We start from the raw sequence: 21718 nt of genomic DNA, 5'->3' as shown, positions 1-21718 counted from the left end.
TTGTGTGTGTGCCTACGTGCGCGTGTGAGCATGTTTGTGTACATTTGTGTGTGTGTGCGTGTGTTAGCATGTGCGAGCGTCTCTCTCTCTCCTCTCTCGTCCCTCTCTCCTCTGTCCTGTGTGAGCAGCAGTGGATTCAGTAAGCTCTATGGCTGCTGTGTTTTCTCTTGACGACACGGTTAGCTAAATCTGGTGGCCGTTGGGGGGGATGTGGGTACAGGCCAGTGGAGAAGGGGGTAGTGGCACCGCTAACCACCATCAGGCAGCTGCTACAGATATGTGGACACACACACACATTTACTGGATCCCCCCACAAACTGTATCCCCTGGAAGCCCATTCTCTAACTCTGTGTTGGCCTGACATTTAGTTGTCCTAGCCAAAGTTGTGTTATTAAACTGTGTCACAAATCCACAGCCACAGAGTCTTAAGCCACTACCCAGTGGAAACTGGCTGTGGTGCGAGGGAGATTTGTTCTGGGTGTCACTGTGTGTGTTGCTCAGCCCTGTGTGTTGTTGCATGGTGGTCAGTTCTTCGTTATTCCCAGATGGTGGATCAGGACCCATTGGTGGTTCACAGCCCTTTCTACTGGCTTAAGACTGGATTATGGCATTAGTCTTCTGATGGTGCCTTTGCCAGTCACTTTCTCTGTTCTGGAAGGAGAGGAAGGAGGAGAGTTCATACCCAATCTCAAGCAGCTATGCAGTTTAACCCATGTGAGAGCTCCAGCCCGTTGTTTCTTCTCCAAAGAGGAGAGTGTGTTGTTTCGGCAGTGATGTCACAAGGCTCCCTTCGCTGTTCATCTTGAAGGGCCATAGCGAAATTCCTAAAAGCTTTTGATAGACCACAGAACAAAACCTTTAGGGAACCACTGCTGTAGCCTGTATGTCACTGAAGGGCATTGACCGGCTGGACCCTGGGCAGATGGCCTTTTCCAGTGCCAGTGGGTAGGAGTAGAGGACCAGGTTGGTGTGATGAGGAATGTGCAGTGACAATAAGTTCATTGACCGGAGAGGGAGCCTCTGTCTCTCTGTGTGTCCCCACCACACCCTCATCACCAGTCATCACAGCATTCTCTCCATTCTCTGCAGCCTATAGACAGGACAAATGTCACTCTGGGAATAGTGAGGAACCCCTCTTAAAATCACAGGAACTTCAGTGTGAGAGGAACACTATCGTAGCACTACTGTAGCTCCTGGAGGGATTCTCTCTGTTGGGATTCTAATATATCAAGGTAAGCACGGTAACTGTCAACTATCTGTTATGGTTTCATAATGAGAGTGAAGTAGTGTAGATACTGTGTTGCTGCTTCTCAGAGAGACTGATCTGAGAAAAGTGGTGGTGGTGATACCTGGAGATTATTATCAGGGTGTTGTATGTACGTGTATAGAAGGAAGTAGGAACTACTGTCACTTCTTTGATCAGCTGGCAGTTTTATCTGCGTAGTTGAACAGTTGTCGTCTGTCTGGGAGATGAGGAAAAGCTGTTTATCTTATCTTGGATTGTCTTTGATCTGATTTATTTCTCATCTGGGGAAAATACTGTGATAGGAAAATTACATATTTACCTGGTTTGTTTGATATTAATAGTTAGCAATTAATACTTATCAAATAGGGCATTTGTGTTCTGTTTAATTCTGTGTTTTCATGGGCTTCACTCTAGTTCCCTGTAGCTAATCTGGACGTATGGTCACTGGAGATGGCTTGAGCTGACAAATAAGTTAAAGACTGCATTATATAGACAAGATGTGGTGGGTGTAACCGAGACAGAGATAGCCAGGAGGAGTTTAGAACAATTCCTAATTGTCTCTAAATCATCCTTGCATCTGGAAAACTAAGCCACGGAGGGGTTAAGAGAACAACCCACTTGCAATTTAAAAAAAAACTTTATTTAACTAGGCAAGTCAGTTAAGAACAAATTCTTATTGTTACGGCTGTCTAATTCCTCCTCCTCGGATGAGGAGAAGGAGTAGGGATCGGACCAACATGCAGCGAGGTATGTAGACATAATGATTTAATTAAATTGACAAGACGAACACTGACACAAAATACACTTGAATAAGCTACAAAACAAGAAACGATGTGAACAAACCTGAACGAGATAACATAACGCACGAACAGGAACGAACACATACACGAACACAAACGAAACAGTCCCGTGTGGTGCGACATACACAGACACAGGAACAATCACCCACCAACAAACAGTGAGAACAGCCTACCTTAATATGGTTCTCAATCAGAGGAAACATCAAACACCTGCCTCTAATTGAGAACCATATCAGGCAACACATTTAACCCAACATAGCAACACATAACATAGAATGCCCACCCCAACTCACGCCCTGACCAACTAAACACATACAAAAACAATGGAAAACAGGTCAGGAACGTGACAGAACCCCCCCCCTCAAGGTGCGAACTCCGGGCGCACAACCAAAGTCTAGGGGAGGGTCTGGGTGGGCATCTGTCCACGGTGGCGGCTCCGGCTCCGGACGTGGTCCCCACCCCACCATAGTCAATCCCCGCTTCCGTAGCCTCCTCCCAATGGCCACCCTCCAAATTAACCCCACTGGATTAAGGGGCAGCACCGGACTAAGGGGCAACACCGGAATGAGGGGCAACACCGGACTGAGGGGCAACATCGGACTGAGGGGCAACACCGGACTGAGGGGCAGCTCCGGACTGAGGGGCAGCTCCGGACTGAGGGGCAGCTCCGGACTGAGGGGCAGCTCCGGACTGAGGGGCAGCTCATGGCTGGCTGGCGGCTCTGGCTGCTCATGGCTGGCTGGCGGCTCTGGCTGCTCATGGCTGGCTGGCGGCTCTGGCTGCTCATGGCTGGCTGGCGGCTCTGGCTGCTCATGGCTGGCTGGCGGCTCTGGCTGCTCATGGCTGGCTGGCGGCTCTGGCTGCTCATGGCTGGCTGGCGGCTCTGGCTGCTCATGGCTGGCGGAAGGCTCTGGCTGCTCATGGCTGGCGGAAGGCTCTGGCTGCTCATGGCTGGCGGAAGGCTCTGGCTGCTCCTGTCTGACGGAAGGCTCTGGCTGCTCCTGTCTGGCGGAAGGCTCTGGCTGCTCCTGTCTGGCGGAAGGCTCTGGCTGCTCCTGTCTGGCGGAAGGCTCTAGCGGCTCCTGTCTGGCGGAAGGCTCTAGCGGCTCCTGTCTGGCGGACGGCTCTAGCGGCTCCTGTCTGGCGGACGGCTCTGAAGGCTCAGGACAGACGGGCGGCTTTGAAGGCTCAGTACAGACGGGCGGCTTTGCAGGCTCAGTACAGACGCGCGGCTTTGAAGGCTCAGTACAGACGGGCGGCTTTGAAGGCTCAGGACAGACGGGCAGTTCAGGCGGCGCTTGGCAGACGGCAGACTCTGGCCGGCTGAGGCGCACTGTAGGCCTGGTGCGTGGTGCCGGAACTGGAGGTACCGGGCTAAGGACACGCACCTTCAGGCTAGTGCGGGGAGCAGCAACAGGACGCACAGGACTCTGGAGACGCACAGGAGGCTTGGTGCGTGGTGTAGGCACTGGTGGTAATGCGCAGGAGACACGCACCATAGGGCTAGTGCGTGGAGGAGGAACAGGGCTCTGGAGACGCACAGGAGGCTTGGTGCGTGGTGCCGGAACTGGTGGTACCGGGCTGAAGACGAGTGCGTGGTGTAAGCACTGATGGTACTGGGCTGGGGCGGGGAGGTGGCGCCGGATATACCGGACCATGCAGGCGTACTGGCTCCCTTGAGCACTGAGCCTGCCCAACCTTACCTGGTTGTATGCTCCCCGTAGCCCGACCAGTGCGGGGAGGTGGAATAACCCGCACTGGGCTATGTAGGCGAACCGGGGACACCATGCGTAAGGCTGGTGCCATGTATGGCGGCCCGAGGAGACGCACTGGTGGCCAGATGCGTTGGGCCGGCTTCATGACATCCGGCTCAATACTCAATCTAGCCCTGCCAGTGCGGGGAGGTGGAATAATCCGCACCGGGCTATGCACACGTACAGGAGACACCGTGCGCTCTACCGCATAACACGGTGTCTGCCCGTACTCTCGCTCTCCACGGTAAGATCGGGAAGTTGGCGCAGGTCTCCTACCTGACTTCGCCACACTACCCTTTAGCCCCCCCCCCCCCCCCAAGAAATTTTTGGGCTTGACTAACAGGCTTCCTACCGCGTCGTCGCGCTGCCTCCATTCGCCGGTATCCCTCCTCACACTGCGCCAGAGAATCCCAGGCGGGCTCCGGCACTCTCCTTGGGTCGATCGCCCACCTGTCGATCTCCTCCCACGTAGTGTAGCCCAGATCCTTCTCCTGCTTCCGGGCTAGCTCCTCAAAACGCCGCCTCTCTGCTTTCGCTGCCTCCAGCTCAGCTTTGGGGCGGCGATATTCTCCTGGCTGTGCCCATGGACCTTTACCGTCCAATATTTCCTCCCATGTCCAGAAATCCTGCGATCGCTGTTGCTTTCTCCCACGCCGCTTGGTCCTTGGTAGGTGGGTGATTCTGTAACGGCTGTCTAATTCCTCCTCCTCGGATGAGGAGAAGGAGTAAGGGTCGGACCAAAACGCAGCGTTGTATGATGACATACTGATTTATTTAAATAAAGACGAAACACGAAGAACACTTGAATTGATTACAAAATAACAAACGACGTAGACTGACCTGAACATAAGAACTTACATAAACACGAAGAACGCATGAAACAGGAACAGACTACCCAAACGAACGAACAAACGAAACAGTCCCGTGTGGTAGACACAGACACAGGAACAATCACCCACCAACAAACAGTGAGAACAGCCTACCTTAATATGGTTCTCAATCAGAGGAAACGTCAAACACCTGCCTCTAATTGAGAACCATATTCGACCAGCCTCAGTATTGCAATAATTAATCGATATTAAATAAAGATGATTGTTTGAAGAAATTACCAAATCTCTCTCAGGACTGAATTTCCACGACAATACTCGAAAGCTTTTGAGTATATTTCGGAAAGACATGGTCAATTGATGCAAATATATTAAAGTACAATGATTAGGTTACTTAAGACAGAAACAAAAGGAGGGTGGTTGGTCGGGGAGGATGGGTGGGCGTATAACTTGACTGTCTAGTAACCCAATTGTTGCGTGTTTGAACCACGTCATGGACAACTTTAGCATTTTAGCTAATTATCAACTTTACAACAACTTACTACTTTTTAACTACTTTGGTAGCATGTTAGCTAACCCTAATCCTAACCCTTTCGCTAGCATGTTACTTTAACTAGCTTGTTACCTAACCCTTAACCCTTAAACCTAACCCTAACCTTAATCCCCTCCTAGCAAACATTAGCCACAACAAATAGAAATTTGTGGAATGTACAGTACACTAATGCGTTATGAAGAAATTAAATTGTCTAATACACACAAAAATGAGCTGTGAAGAAAATTGTGTAATACACACGAAAAATGACAGTCCCTGTCACAAATTTCTAATAAGTAATTAAGTAATTCGTATTTCACAATGAACTGTGTTGATCAGCTAGGTTTTGATGAGGTGGTGTATTTTTTTAAAGACACCTTGGTGTTTTATGAGTCAGTGATAGACTGTTTTTATTCAATTCAGTCTAGGCGAGAATCCTTGCCAAAGAAACTAAATAAATACAGCCTAGTGCTGCAGCACGGAGTGAAGAGCTTACCGGTAAACCTCAGTGCTCCCCACACAGGCTCAGCCCTCTTGGGAAAATGGGAGAGTGCTTCAGCGATTATCAGATACCACACTCGTCAATAATACATGTCCAGAGATGGACCTGTGCAGCATATGAAACTCATGTGTCCATTTGTGAAACATGAGTTGATGGTATGTGTCGTTGAATTACTCTGTGTAAGTGTGTTGGGGAATGTAGTGTGTGTGTTTGTGTGTGTGTCCATGATTTTCAATGGTTTGTGTGTATGTGTGCATCACTCTTGTGTATGCATGAGTATGCTGGTCCGATGCTGGTGGTCCTGCCTGACGCAGTTGCCAGTACTGATGCCAGTGCTTGTCTCCGGTCTGGACACAGAGAGGAGAGGAAGGAAGATAGCCCAGGCCTGCCCAGTTTTCTGGCATCACTAACACAAGGCTCCCCTTCGTATGGTTGGAAAAAACGCCTTCCTCAGTCAAAGCTATAAACAGGGGTGCAGTTCCACCGCTACTGCTGTCGTTGATGGCCTTTCCTGTTGATTCAGCTCAATTTGCCATCAAGTAAACAAACAAAACATGGTCACTCCGCTTCATATCGCTGTGTTGTGTGTTATTACGGTCCGTCTGTGCAGTCATAATTGCTCAGCGATATTAGGCTAAGCTGGGGAAAAGGTCCTGTTGGCTGCTCATTGCTGCTGGTGATTTTAATATGTTTAATAGCTGGAGTTCCAGTGAGCCTGTGTGGCTTGTAGGTATTAACAGTATCTGAGCTCCTATCCACATAACTGAAGAACCATGAACAGAGAGGATTAATCATCCAGCCAGTGGATTATACAGAGGACGAGGGAGAGAGAGATGCTGATTCATACAAAATTGGGAAATTGCCCTTGAACAAACAGAGGGCTGTCTCAATAATGAGAGGCAAGCAGATAGAGGAGAGAGAGGAGATAGAGGAGAGAAAAGGAGAGAGAGGAGGAAAGAGAGATGAGAGAGAGGAGAGAGAGGGGAGAGAAAGGAGAGAGAGGAGAGAGATGAGAGAAAGGAGAGGGAGAGGAGAGAAAGGAGAGAGAAGGTAAGAGAGGAGAGAGAGGAGAGAGAGAGGAGAGAGGGAAGAGAGGAGAGAGAGAAAGGGGAGAGAAAGGGAAGAGAGAGGAGAGAGAGAGAAAGGGGAGAGAGAGGAGAGAGAGGATAGAGAGAGGGGAGAGAGAGGAGAGAAAGGAGAGAGAGAGGATAGAGAGAGGAGAGAGGTGAGAGAGAGAGGGGAGAGAGAGGAGAGAGAGAGAGGAGAGAGAGAGAGGAGAGAGAGAGAGGAGAGAGAGAGAAAGGGGAAGAGAGAGGAGAGAGAGAGAAAGGGGAGAGAGAGGAGAGAAAGGGGAGAGAGAGGAGAGAGAGAAAGGGGAGAAAGAGGAGAGAAAGGGGAGAGAGAGGAGAGAGAGGAGAGAGAGGAGAGAGAGAGAGGAGAGAGAGGAGAGAGAGAGGAGAGAGAGAGAAAGGGGAGAGAGAGGAGAGAGAGGGGGGAGAGAGGAGAGAAAGGGGAGAGAGAGGAGAGAGAGGGGGGAGAGAGACGGTGAGGGTGATATATGCTTAAACTCTTAGAAAATAGGGTTCCAAAAGGGATGTTTGTCTGTCCCCATTGGAGAACCTTTTTTAGTTCCAGTAGAACCCTTTTCAGTTCCATGTATATCTATTTTCTCTTGCAGGGAAAGAGGCGTTGTTGTGCGTTCTTCACAACTGTGTTAATATGTGTGGACCATGATAGTTCCTTAGGGATGTGGACACTGAGGAACTTGAAGCTCTCGACCTGTTCCACAACAGCCGTTTCCTGTAGTCCACGATCAGCTCCTTAGCCTTTCTGACGTTGAGGTTGTTGTCCTGGCACTACACTGCCAACTCTCTGATCTCCTCCATGTAGGCTGTCTCATCATTGTCGGGGATCAGGCCTACCACCGTTGTGTGGTCTGCAAACTTAATGATGGCCACGCAGTCGTGGGTGAACTGTGAGTACAGGAGGGGACTAAGCACGCACCCTTGAGGGGCCCACGTGTTGAGGGTCAGCATTGCGAATGTGTTGTTGCCTACCCTTACCACCTTGGGGCAGCCCGTTAGGAAGTCAAGGATCCAGTTGCAGAGGGAGGTGTTTAATTGCAGGGTCCTTAGTTTAGGGACGCGCTTAGAGGGCACTATGTTGTTGAATGCTGAGCTGTAATCAATGAACAGCATTCTCACATAGGTGTTCCTCTTGTCCAAGTGGGAAAGGGCACTGTTGAGTTCAATAGAGATTGCATCATCTGTGGATCTGTTGGGGCGGTATGCGAATTGGAGTGGGTGCATTGGAGTGGGTCCAGGGTGTTTGGGATGATGCCGATGATGTGAGCCATGACCAGCCTTTCAAAGCATTTCATGGCTACAGATGTGAGTGCTACGGGGCAATAGTAATTTAGTGCAGGCTGTAGTGAAGGTATAGGCGGTGACCTCCTAGAGGGGAGGATGATTAGACTTGATTGGAGATGAAGAGGAAGCTCCCTGACAGCTCAGTGGCCAGACAGAAGAGATGTCACGACCCTACAAACACTCTCTCATCACTTGCCTGAGCTGAGGCCATCACAAACCTGACAAAGGTTAGGATGTATCCACGTGTATTTGTTCACACATCCAAGTGTAGACATGTGTCTAAGAGTAGGGCTTTGGAATTCTTTTGGTTAGGTCACAATGTTCATGTAAAACGCAGTACCCATTTATGAGTGCACATATGATCAGGGTTGGGGTCGATTTCATTTAAATTCCAGTCAATTAAGGAAGTACACAAACATTTCAATTCCAATTCTCTTCGTGATTTTCAATTAGGAAAATGTTGAATTTGAATTGGAGTTTGGTTCACTTTTGGAGTTGACTGGAATTTAAATGGAATTGACCCCAACCCTGCATATGATATAATACGACGTGATTATACGTTACGATGCAATGTTATAGAAGCTGTAGAAGCTATAGAAGTTATAGAAACACTGTCACCACCGATAAATCCACGATAATTGAGAATTTCAATAAAAAAATTATACGGCTGGCCATGCTTTCCACCTGGCTACTCCTACCCCGGTCAACTGCCCTGCACCCCCACAGCAACTCGCCCGAGCCTCCCCCATTTCTCCATCACCCAAATCCAGATAGCTGATGTTCTGTAAGAGCTGCAAAATCTGGACCCCTACAAATCAGCCAGGCTAGACAATCTGGACCCTCTCTTTCTACAATTATCTGCCGAAATTGTTGCAACCCCTATTACTAGCCTGTTCAACCTCTCTTTCGTATCGTCTGAGATCCCCAAAGATTGGAAAGCTGCTGCGGTCACTCTAGACCCAAACTGCTACAGACCTATATCTATCCTACCCTGCCTTTCTAAGGTCTTCGAAAGCCAAGTTAACAAACAGATCACCTACCATTTCGAATCCCACCGTACCTTCTCTGCTATGCAATCTGGCTTCCGAGCTGGTCAGGGGTGCACCTCAGCCACGCTCAAGGTCCTAAACGATATCATAACTGCCATCGATAAGAGACAATACTGTGCAGCCGTATTCATCGACCTGGCCAAGGCTTTCGACTCTGTCAATCACCACATTCTTATCGGCAGACTCAACAGCCTTGGTTTCTCAAATGACTGCCTCGACTGGTTCACCAACTACTTCTCTGGTAGAGTTCAGTGTGTCAAATTGGAGGGCCTGTTGTCCGGACCTCTGGGAGTCTCAATGGGGGTGCCACAGGGTTCAGATCTCGGGCCGACTCTCTTCTCTGTATACATCAATGATGTCGCTTTTGCTGCTGGTGATTCTCTGATCCACCTCTACGCAGACGACACCATTCTGTATACTTCTGGCCCTTCTTTGGACACTGTGCTAACTAACCTCCAAACGAGCTTCAATGCCATACAACTCTCCTTCCGTGGCCTCCAACTGCTCTTAAATGCAAGTAAAACTAAATGCATGCTCTTCAACCGATCGCTGCCCGCACCTGCCCGCACATCCAGCATCACTACTCTGGACGGTTCTGACCTAGAATATGTGGACAACTACAAATACCTAGGTGTCTGGTTAGTCTGTAAACTCTCCTTCCAGACCAACACTAAGCATCTCCAATCCAAAATTAAATCTAGAATCGGCTTCCTATTTCGCAACAAAGCATCATTCACTCATGCTGCCAAACATACCCTCGTAAAACTGACCATCCTACCGATCCTCGACTTCGGCGATGTCATCTACAAAATAGCCTCCAACACTCTACTCAACAAATTGGATGCAGTCTATCACAGTGCCATCCGTTTTGTCACCAAAGCCCCATATACTACCCACCACTGCGACTTGTACGCTCTTGTTGGCTGGCCCTCGCTTCATACTCGTCGCCAAACCCACTGGCTCCAGGTCATCAACAAGTCTTTGCTAGGTAAAGCCCAGCCTTATCTCAGTTCACTGGTCACCATAGCAGCACCCACCCGCAGCACGCGCTCCAGCAGATATATCTCACTGGTCACCCCCGAAGTCAATTCCTCCTTTGGCCGCCTCTCCTTCCAGTTCTCTGCTGCCAATGACTGGAACGAACTGCAAAAATCGCTGAAGCTGGAGACTCTTATCTCCCTCACTAACTTCAAGCACCAGCTGTAAGAGCAGCTCACAGATCACTGCACCTGTACATAGCCCATCTGTAAATAGCCCATCCAACTACCTCATCCCCATACTGTATTTATTTTGTTAATGTTGCTCCTTTGCACCCCAGTATCTCTACTTGCACATTCATCTTCTGCATATCTATCACTCCAGTGTTTAATTGCTATATCGTAATTACCTTGCCACTATGGGCTATTTTATTGCCTATATATATACATATATACATATATATACACTTTTTTTCTACTGTATTATTGACTGTAGGTTTGTTTATTCCATGTGTAACTCTGTGTTGTTTTATGTGTCGAACTGCTTTGCTTTATCTTGGCCAGGTCGCAGATGTAAATGAGAATTTGTTCTCAACTAGCCTACCTGGTTAAATAAAGGTTAAATAAAACATTTAAAAATAAAAATAGGCTAATGTGTGTGTTCTGTGTTGTTGTGTGTAGCTGCGGGGCGACCAGGGTGGCCGGGATGCCACTGTGTGCCCTGCCAGTCCACGGTGGATGCTGAGGGGCAGGAGGACGGAGTGGTGGGGACGAAGTGTAGCAGGCTGGGAGGGCACCACACATCTGGAGACATGAACCTCTGCTGGAACGAGATCAAACGCAAGTCCCACAACATCCGGTAAGACGTTGCTTACAATGGGGTTCAATGGGGTTAGGATTCTCCTTCACATTGAGTTTCAATGGGAGTGTTATACATGTGTTTCAATGGGAGTGTGTTTTAAATTAGGTTTCAATGGAGGTATGATGTGTTTTAAATTGGGTTTCAATGGTGGTAGGATGTGTTTTAAATTGGGTTTCAATGGGTATAGGATGTGTTTTAAATTAGGTTTCAATGGAGGTAGGATGTGTTTTAAATTGTGTTTCGATGAGGGTAGGATGTGTTTTAAATTGGGTTTCAATGGTGGTAGGATGTGTTTTAAATTGGGTTTCAATGGAGGTATGATGTGTTTTAAATTGGGTTTCAATGGAGGTAGGATGTGTTTTAAATTGGGTTTCAATGGGTATAGGATGTGTTTTAAATTGGGTTTCAATGGGTATAGGATGTGTTTTAAATTGGGTTTCAATGGTGGTAGGATGTGTTTTAAATTGTGTTTCAATGGTGGTAGGATGTGTTTTAAATTGGGTTTCAATGGTGGTAGGATGTGTTTTAAATTGGGTTTCAATGGGTATAGGATGTGTTTTAAATTGGGTTTCAATGGGTATAGGATGTGTTTTAAATTGGGTTTCAATGGGTATAGGATGTGTTTTAAATTGGGTTTCAATGGTGGTAGGATGTGTTTTAAATTGGGTTTCAATGGGTATAGGATGTGTTTTAAATTGGGTTTCAATGGAGGTAGGATGTGTTTTAAATTGGGTTTCAATGGAGGTAGGATGTGTTTTAAATTGGGTTTCGATGAGGGTAGGATGTGTTTTAAATTGGGTTTCAATGGTGGTAGGATGTGTTTTAAAGTGGGTTTCAATGGGGGTAGGATATTTTATATATTGAGTTTCAATGGTATGCATGTGTTATACTGTATACTGGGTTTCAATGGGAGTGTGATATACACTATATTTCAATGTGATTAATATACCATTTACTTTAGGCAGTGGGAGAGTATCAACAGAATAATTTCAAGAAAACACACAATGTTTCAAAACCCTGCTGTCACAATGTCGGGTTTTGAAACATGCTGTGCAAACAAGCGTCTTCCAGCCACTCTTTCATGCGCCGACGTTTGTGCAGTGTTGGTACTTCTAATATCCTACGTGTACTAGCATTTCTAAGCTGTTGCTCTGATTTGTTCACTGCTGTTCCCACAATTAGAAAAACATTGTCTCTATAATGTGCTGTCACGTAATGAAATATTCTCAGATACATCTCCAAGTGGGCCTATTCATTATTAATAATATGTGGGTTAATAGTGAGGTCTGCATCTGCAAAACAATTAGGAACAACTGTAGTACTGCTTTGATGACTAATTGGAAGGCGCCCAAGCTTGGCATGTCATTGGTCTGACTTTAATTCAGCTGGCATCCTATTTACAGGATTGGCCCCTTTAATGACTTACTTGACCCTCATCATCCTGGTGCTTCCAGCAGGGACATGTGGGGATATTCGTTAAGACAGTTCCCCCTGCAGCGTTTTGTAATGAGATCACTATGGATAGCCTGCAGTGGTAGCACACACTCATATGCACGCATACAGGCATACACTCACGTACGCACGCACCCACACACACACACACACACTCAACCCCTTCTGACATCATTTGGCCCACAGCGAGAGAGAGAGAGACAGATCGCTACGGTCATGTCTTTAAAGGAGTGGAGAGCGAGTGCTAAGAGATGTCCCTGAGAGATGTGTACAGGACTGAGTGCCAACTCCTGGACAACTGGAGGTTGGTTTATCTAATGGCTTGTCAGGTTTTGATGGATATGCTGTGGTGGAACTTCTGTTCCAATGGCAGAGGTAGGAGGAGGAGCTAAAGGCAGCTGTCCTACTTCTGTCTAACTGGCCAAGGCCTCTCTTGCTTCTCCTGCTCCTGCTTGTCACCATAGAAACCACACTACAACCCCTAATCTACTGCTACTGCCTAACACCATGGTCCTGTATAGGCTAGCTGTATAAGCTATTACTCACTTACTTGTGAATGCTCAATGCATTGAAACACGTTGATAAGCCTTAGTCCACATCACCAAGCCTGGTAATTCATAGAATCTGAAGGTCGACATTTATATATATATTTTTTTTTCAGTGTGTCACACCAGTAGAGGTAATTATATATTTTTTCAACAAAAGAGAGTCTAAGGACTAGACGGAGTACAGTCTGTTATTGGTGTTGTGTTTATTATACAGTTACCGAGGCGATGGTTGTTTGCTTGAGGTGTGTCATGATTAAGACTCCAATCAGTGAAACCACGGCTCCATATGATAAATATTCTGTATACATAATGTGGCATAATGAACTCTAAATGATTATGGATGTGAATGGGAAAACACTTCATTTCCCCAGGTACGTTGATTAAACAGGAATAGATCAGATGAACTACGACTGCTACACATTAACCCCTTAGAGTCAATCTAAGTTACACAACAAAACAATCCCCATCATAATCCGTCAGTTTAGGCTAGAGATATCTGTTTTTTTGCATTGGATGCGTCTCAATCCATCGCATCCGCCAGTGTCTTACTTCCTTCATCTGTGGTAATAGGTGGCAGAGCTAGAGCGGTGTTTGTCAGACCATGAGAAAATCGGTCTTTTCACAAAAAACGCCTGTAGTGTCCGAACGATTTGACTTACAAACTAGCGTCACGGGACTCGTCTGAAGGTAACCAGTGCTGGATTTTTTTTAACGAATGGAAGTATGAAGGTAGTTTTGTTAAATATGTGTAAAAATATATATTTCCTGAGTTTTTTTAATATCTCCTAGATTTAGGACTGACACTTCAAGACCTTGTTTCTTATGATTTATGTTTTGACTATATTTTTGACATTTATGAATGTGTTATTCAATGCGTTTCTATGGGCTTTAGTAGTAAAGGCCAAAATCAATATTTGTTATTTATTTTATTTTATTTTATTTATTTATTTTTTAACCAATTTCGTGGTATCCAATTAGTAGTTACAGTTTTGTCTCATTGCTGCAACTCCCGTACGGACTTGGGAGAGGCGAAGGTCAAGAGCCGTGCGTCCTCCAAAACACAACCCAATCAAGCCTCACTGCTTCTTGACACAATGCCCACTTAACCGGAAGCCAGCCGCACCAATGTGTCGGAGGAAACACCGTACACCTGGCGGCCGTGTCAGCGTGCACTGCTCCCGGGCCGCCACAGGACAAGGACATCCCTGCCGGCCAAACCCTCCCCTAACCCGGACGACGCTTGGCCAATTGTGCGCCGCCCCATGGGTCTCCCGGTCACGGCCGGCTGCGACAGAGCCTTAGACCACTGCACCACTCGAGAGGCCCCCAAAATCAATCTTTTATATATTTTTTTATACCTAAAGGGGTCCTAAAATTCTAAATTATATAGCTAAATGATCCATAGTATGACCATCTTAAAACAATTCTAAATATCAGTTTAGCCCCCCCCTCTCCCACAATGTCTTAGACTCTAAAGAATTAACCCTTACAATCTAAAGTACCTAGAGCTTTAGGAAAAGGCTACTTGGTTGAACAAGACCATTATACTACCTGTGAACAATACAATTCATAGATTATTGATGGCTGAATAATCTGTTGCCTTTCAGTTTTGCCTAAATTATCCTCATCATCATCATCATAATACCAAAGTTTATAGAGGTAGTCTTTGTGATGTCCTTGAAACAGTGGGCTATTGTTCTTGTGGTGTGTGTGTAACACTATCGTGCTGTGTGCAGTGGCCTATGGAGAATGCCCTCTGGGGGTGACGTGGGTGGCAGACTGGCACGATGGGAATGTGTGTGCCCGTAGAGGGAGGGACACATGGCATGGCTGGGATGGTTTCAGAGTGCCACTCGCCTGCGCTTGGATCTTCTGTGTGGGGGCAGGGCCAGAGACTCTGAGCCTGTCTCTGTTCTCCCTGTTCTGTCTGGTTCATGGCAGGGCTCTGTCTGGCTCTCTTTATTTATCTCTCTCTCTCAGTAGTTCTCTCTCTTTTTCAGTTTCCCCTTTCCATCGTCCTCTGTCTTTTTCTCTCCCTCTCCCTCTCCCCATCTCTCTCCCTCTCTCCCTCCCTTCTTTGTCCTTGGCACCCTTCCTCCCCTTCTCTCCTGGCAGTGCCCCCTATAGTCAGTCAGTGTTAACTACAGTGGCTGTGTTGCGCCCCACATTATCTTCCACCAGCTCTTCCCTGCAACACTTCCTGGCTGAGCCCCTACAGGCCCTGTTGAGCTACAATATTAATGATACCTGAATAGACTCTCTGTCAAACATTACTAGGGGTCAAGGGTTAAACGAGCCCTCAGGCCAGTGGGATGGAAGAGGTGGGAATAACTCAAACATTATTGGACCATTTCGACATCAATCATCCAGTCAGATGGTGTGGCTGGAATGTCATCTTCATATGAAGATATTGTCAGTAGTTTGTTTAGTGTTAGAGTGAGATTTTGGAAGCCTCTGGGTTGTGTTTAGGTTTTCTTGTTGGTTCCCTGATGGGATGCCTCGCTTAACCATGTTTGTTGATGCTGTTTGAACATACAAAAAAGTGCTTGATACAGTATGTGCTTGATATTATCCCTTTGATAATACATATGTACCTGTTTGATAGTAAATACTTGTGATAATGTTAGGGTTTTGAACAGCTGGATTTTGTGATTTTGTGCAGCTCTCTTCTATATGAACAGTTCAGACCTTCCCCTTAAAGTCCTGCATCGGGTTCAATACCCATGTTCCCCGTTGATGACCTGCAATGAAAATCAGCTGGCAGGTGGAATGAAAACATTCTTTCAACCTGCAGGGCAGGCTCGTGGTTCAGAAAAAATTACAGTGCATTCGGAAAGTATTCAGACCCCTTGACTTTTTCCACATTTTGTTACGTTACAGCCTTATTCTAAAATGTTTTTTTGAAAAGAATCCTCATCAATCTACCACATAATGACAAAGCAAAAACAGGTTTTTAGAAATGTTTGTACATTTATAAAAAATAAAGAACTGAAATATCACATTTACAATATTATTCAGACCATTTACTCAGTACTTTGTTGAAACACCTTTGGCAGCAATTACAGCCTCAAGTCTTCTTGGGTTTGACGCTACAAGCTTGGCACACCTGTATTTGGAGAGTTTCTCCCATTCTTCTCTGCAGATCCTCTCAATCTCTGTCAGGTTGGATGGGGAGCGTCGCTGCAAAGCTATTTTCAGGTCTCTCTACAGATGTTTGATCGGGTTCAAATCCGGACTCTGCCTAGGCCATTCAAGGACATTCAGAGACTTGTCCCGAAGCCACTCCTGTATTGTCTTGGCTGTGTGCTTAGGGTCATTGTCATGTTGGAAGGTGAACCTTCGCCCCAGTCTGAGGTCCTGAGCATTCTGAAGCAGGTTTTCATCAAGGATCTCTCTGTACTTTGCTCTGTTCATCTTTCCCTCGATCCCGACTGGTCTCCCAGTCCCTGCCGCCGAAAAATATCCTCACAGCAGGATGCCGCCACTACCGTGCTTCACCGTAGGGATGGTGCCAGGTTTCCTCCAGACGTGACACTTGCCATTCAGGTCAAAGAGTTCAATCTTGGTTTGATCAGACCAGAGAATCTTGTTTCTCATGGTCTGAGAGTCCTTAAGGTGCCTTTTGGCAAACTCCAAGCGGGCTGTCATGTGCCTTTTACTGACGAGTGGCTTCTGTCTGGCCACTCTACCATAAAGGCCTGATTGTCATTCTGGACAATTTGGACAGTTTTTCCCATCTCCACAGAGGAACTGTGGAGAGTGACCATCGGGTTCTTGGTCACCTCCCTGATCAAGGCCCTTCTCCCCTGATTGCTCAGTTTGGCCGAGCGGCCAACTCTCGGAAGTCTTGGTGGTTCCAAACTTTTTCCATTTAAGAATGATGGAGGCCACTGTGTTCTTGGGGACCTTCAATGTTATTGTCATTTTTTGGTACCCTTCCCCAGATCTGTGCCTATACACAATCCTGTCTCGGAGCTCTATGGCCAATTCCTTCGACCTCATGGCTTGGTTTTTGCTCTGACATGCACTGTCAACTGTGGGACCTTATATAGACAGGGGTGTGCCTACCCAAATCATGTCCAATCAATTTACCACAGGTGGACTCCAATAAAATTGTAGAAACATCTCAACATCTCATCAATGGAAACAGGATAAACCTGAGCTTAATTTCGAGTCTCATTTAAAATAAAATAAAAATGTGTTGAACGTTTATTCAACTAGGCAAGTCAGTTAAGAACAAATTCTTATTTACAATTGCGGCCTACGCCGGCCAAACCCGGACGATGCTGGGTCAATTGTGCGCCGCACTATGGGACTCCCAATCACGGCCAGTTGTAATACAGCCTGGATTCGAACAAGGGTGTCTGTAGTGACGCCTCGAGCACTGAGATGCAGTGCCTTAGACCGCTGCGCCACTCTGGAGCCCAGGGTCTGAATACTTATGTAAATAAGATATATTTTCTTCTTTTTAAAAATAAATTTGCAAACATTTCTAAAAACCTGTTTTCACTTAGTCATCATGGGTTATTGTGTGTAGATTCATGAGGATTTTTTTATTATCCCTTTTAGAATAAGGCTGTAACACAACAAAATGTAGAAAAAGTCAAGGGGTCTGAATATTTTACAAATGCACTGTATATTGCTGGTCAGAATTTCTTTAAATCAAGATAATACGTGTTGTACAAACCCAAGCTCTTGTTGTGTTGCATTGTGTTGTGAATTCCATTCTGTGAGTGGTGAGGAAGACACAGTAGGCTACCACCCACACATGCCTTGAGAGTGTGTGGACAAGGGTCAGGGGTGTAGCTCAACAGGGGTCACTTTTTGAATAATATCGTACATTTTTGCAATATCCGGATAGTCGACATGTTTTATTTTTTGTTAAACTTTTAAAAACTTGAGCACTTTGCTGCGAGACTCAGGAGAGACAGCATGTTGCTAGTGCTGCTACTGCAGCAAGCTGGGGAAGGGCAGCGGTTGGTTTGTCTGAGATGGAAGGGAGGGAGAGAGAAAGTAGCTATACTCGCGCTAGTAAGACAAACTTGTTTCTGCCGTAGGTTATATATCATTCCACCTGGTAGTGCCTGTCTTGACTGCATCACATCGATGTAAAGAAGCTAGCTACGCTAGCCAGCTAAGTTAGCGGCTAGCTAGCCAGGTTAATTCAGTCTGTTTTGCTGCGCTCCCCGTCCTTTTCTACAACAACTCAATTCAGATTACAACAGCCTGTTGGTTGCTCATTGTTGTCTTATCCTTCTCATTATCACTTAATTCCATAATTGTTATTTAATTTTTGCATTGATCAGAAATATCCCACTTCACCTTCTAATCTATACAGTATATGGAGCCTGTGACAGTAGTGGTGCTTTGATTGCCCAAATCTAATGTCATGGACATGGTATATACTTGTTTGACGCAATGTCACATGCAGAGGTGTCATGCCCATAGGGGGCACATGGGCACGTGCCCCCTCAAATTTGTCCTGTTTAAAATATATACAGTACCAGTCAAATGTTTGGACAAGCCTACTCATTCAAGGGTTTTTCTTTGTTTTAAACTATTTTCTACATTGTAGAATAATAGTGAAGACATCAAAACTATGAAATAACACATATGGAATCATGTAGTAACCAAAAAAGTGCTCAACAAATCAAAATATTCTTAAAAGTAGCCACCCTTTGCCTTGATGACAGCTTTGCACACTCTTGGCATTCTATCAACCTTCACCTGGAAGGCTTTTAAAACAGTCTTGAAGGAGTTCCCACATAGCACTTGTTGGCTGCTTTCCCTTCACTCTGCGGTCCAACTCATCCCAAACCATCTCAATTGGGTTGAGGTCGGGTGATTGTGGAGACCTGGTCATCTGATGCAGCACTCCATCACTCTATTTCTTGGTCAAAAAGACCTTACACAGCCTGGAGGTTGTTTTGTCTCATTGTCCTGTTGAAAAACAATTGATAGTCCCACTAAGCGCAAACCAGATGGGATGGCGTATCGCTCCGGAATGCTGTGGTATCCATGCTGGTTAATTGTGCCTTTAATTCTAAATAAATCACTGACAGTGTCACCAGCAAAGCACCCCCACACCATCATACCTCCTCCTCCATGCTTCACGGTGGCAACCACACACGCAGTGATCATCCATTCACCTACACTGCATCTCACAAAGACATGGCGGTTGGAACCAAAAATCTCAAATTTGGACTCATCAGACCAAAGGACAGATTTCCAATGTCCATTGCTCGTGTTTCTTGGCCCAAGCAAGTCTCTTCTTATTATTGTTGTCCTTTAGTAGTGGTTTCCTTGCAGTAATTCAACCATGAAGGCCTGATTCACGCAGTCTCCTGTGAACAGTTGATGTTGAGATGTGTCTGTTACTTGAACTTTGTGAAGCATTTATTTGGGCTGCAATTTCTGAGGCTGGTAATTCCAATGAACTTGTCCTCTGGAGCAGAGGTCACTCTGGGTCTTCCTTTCCTGTGGCGGTCTTCATGAGAGCCAGTTTCATCATAGCGCTTGATGGTTTTTGCGACTACACTTGAAGAAAATTTTCTGGATTGACTGACCTTCATGTCTTAAAGTAATGATGGACTGTTGTTTCTCTTTGCTTATTTGAGCTGTTCTTACCATAATATGGACTTGGTCTTTTACCAATTAGGTCTATCTTCTGTATACCACCCCTACCTTGTCACAGCACAACTGATTGGCTCAAACGCATTAAGAAGGAAAGAAATTCCACAACTGAACTTTTAATAAGGTACACCTGTTAATTGAAATGCATTCCAGGTGACTCCCACGTGAAGCTGGTTGAGAGAATGCCAAGAGTATGCAAAGCTGTCATCAAGGCAAAGGATGGCTACTTTGAAGAATCTCCAATCTCAAATATATTTTGATTTGTTTAACACTTTTTTGGTTACTACATGATTCCATATGTGTTATTTCATAGTTGTGATGTCTTCACTATTATTCTACAATGTAGAAAATATTAAAAATAAAGAAAAACCCTTAAATGAGTAGGTGTGTCCAAACTTCTGACTGGTACTGTATATATATTTCTTTATTTTCTTTACATTTTTGGGTTGTTGTGCTAATAATAATAATACTAGCCACCTAGCACGGTAGCGTCCCACCTCTTCAACAGCCAGTGAAACTGCAGGGCGCCAAATTCAAAACAACAGAAATCCCATAATTAAAATTCCTGAAACATACATGTATTTTACACCATTTTAAAGATACACTTGTTGTAAATCCAGCCACAGTGTCCGATTTCAAAAAGGCTTTACGACGAAAGCAAACCAAACGATTATGTTAGGTGAGTGCCTATTCACAGAATAACACAGCCATTTTCCAGCCAAAGAGAGGATTCACAAAAAGCAGAAATATAGATCAAATTAATCACTAACCTTTGATGATCTTCATCAGATGACACGCATAGGACTTCATGTTACACAATACATGTATGTTTTGTTCGGTAAAGTTCATATTTATATACAAAAATCTGAGTTTAAATTGGCGCGTTACGTTCAGTAGTTCCAAAACATCCGGTGATTTTGCAGAGAGCCACATCAATTTACAGAAATACTCATTATAAATGTTGATGAAAATACAAGTGTTAAGTATGGAATTTTAGATGCACTTCTCCTTAATGCAACCGCTGTGTCAGATTTCAAAAAAGCTTTACGGATAAAGCAAACCATGCAATAATCTGAGGTCGGCGCTCAGAGCCCAATCAAGACAAAAATATATCCGCCATATTGTGCAGTTAACAGAAGTCAGAAATAACATTATAAACATTCACTTACCTTTGATGATCTTCATCAGAATGCACTCCTAGGAATCCCAGTTCCACAATAAATGTTTGTTTTGTTCGATAATGTACATTATTTATGTCCAAATTCCTCCTTGTTGTTCTAGTGTTCAGTACACTTTCCAAACTCACGACGCACGGGCAAGTCCAGCGGAAAGTACAGACGAAAAGTTAAAAAAGTTATATTACAGTCCGTAAAAACCTGACAAACGAAGTATTGAATCAATCTTTAGGATGTTTTTAACATAATTCTTCAATAATGTTCCAACTGGAGAATTCCTTTGTCTTCAATAGGAGCTGAGTTGAAAATCGACCAACCTCAGATTTCTCACTTCTTGGTTGGATTTTCTCTCAGGTTTTTGCCTGCCATATGAGTTCTGTTATACTCACAGACATCATTCAAACAGTTTTAGAAACTTCAGAGTGGTTTTTTTAACCAAATCTACTAATAATATGCATATTCTAGCTTTTATGGCTGAGTAGCTGGGCACGCGTTTATTCTGGGCACGCTTTTCATCCGGACGTGAAAATACTGCCCCCTACCCCAAAGAAGTTAACTAGCCCAGATAGATTCACAATCTCCTAACCTCATAACTAGCTACCAAGAAGCCATTTAAGGCTATCAATGAAGTTAGAGTAGCTAGCTTGTCCTGCTATCTTAGCTGGCATGCCTGCTGGCAAGGTTGGTAAACTTTAGAAAAACACTCAATTACTAAATGTACTGAATTAGACCCACTTTCCTTTCAATCTTTATGCAGATTTTAGCAGAGATGCAGTGAAGCATATTTAGTTTCTTTTGAAATAGAACCACCATTCAGGAGGATACAGACAGTTCAAGAGTTATGCTTAGATATGCTGAAAAATACACTTATTTTTTACATAGAATTAAGCATAATGATTATGGCTCTAGATTGCAGGAAAAATGTGTTTTAGTTGTGTCACGTTCCTGACCTGTTTTATGTTATTTTTGTATGTGTTTAGTTGGTCAGGGCG

General features: G+C 45.2%; 1 protein-coding gene across 1 annotated transcript in view; it reads left to right on the top strand.

The window, feature by feature from the left end:
- The window catches only part of LOC120061966 (dystrophin-related protein 2-like), a 161459-nt gene that overhangs the window by 38972 nt on the left and 100769 nt on the right, over nt 1-21718 (top strand). The window contains exon 2 of the mRNA XM_039011751.1: nt 10738-10915. Coding sequence (XP_038867679.1) covers nt 10738-10915 — 178 coding nt within the window. The remainder of the gene's footprint in view (nt 1-10737; nt 10916-21718) is intronic.

This window comes from Salvelinus namaycush, chromosome 17, assembly GCF_016432855.1.
Source record: "Salvelinus namaycush isolate Seneca chromosome 17, SaNama_1.0, whole genome shotgun sequence".
Classification (NCBI taxonomy): Eukaryota; Metazoa; Chordata; class Actinopteri; order Salmoniformes; family Salmonidae; genus Salvelinus; species Salvelinus namaycush.
This window is presented reverse-complemented; position numbering and strand designations above follow the sequence as displayed.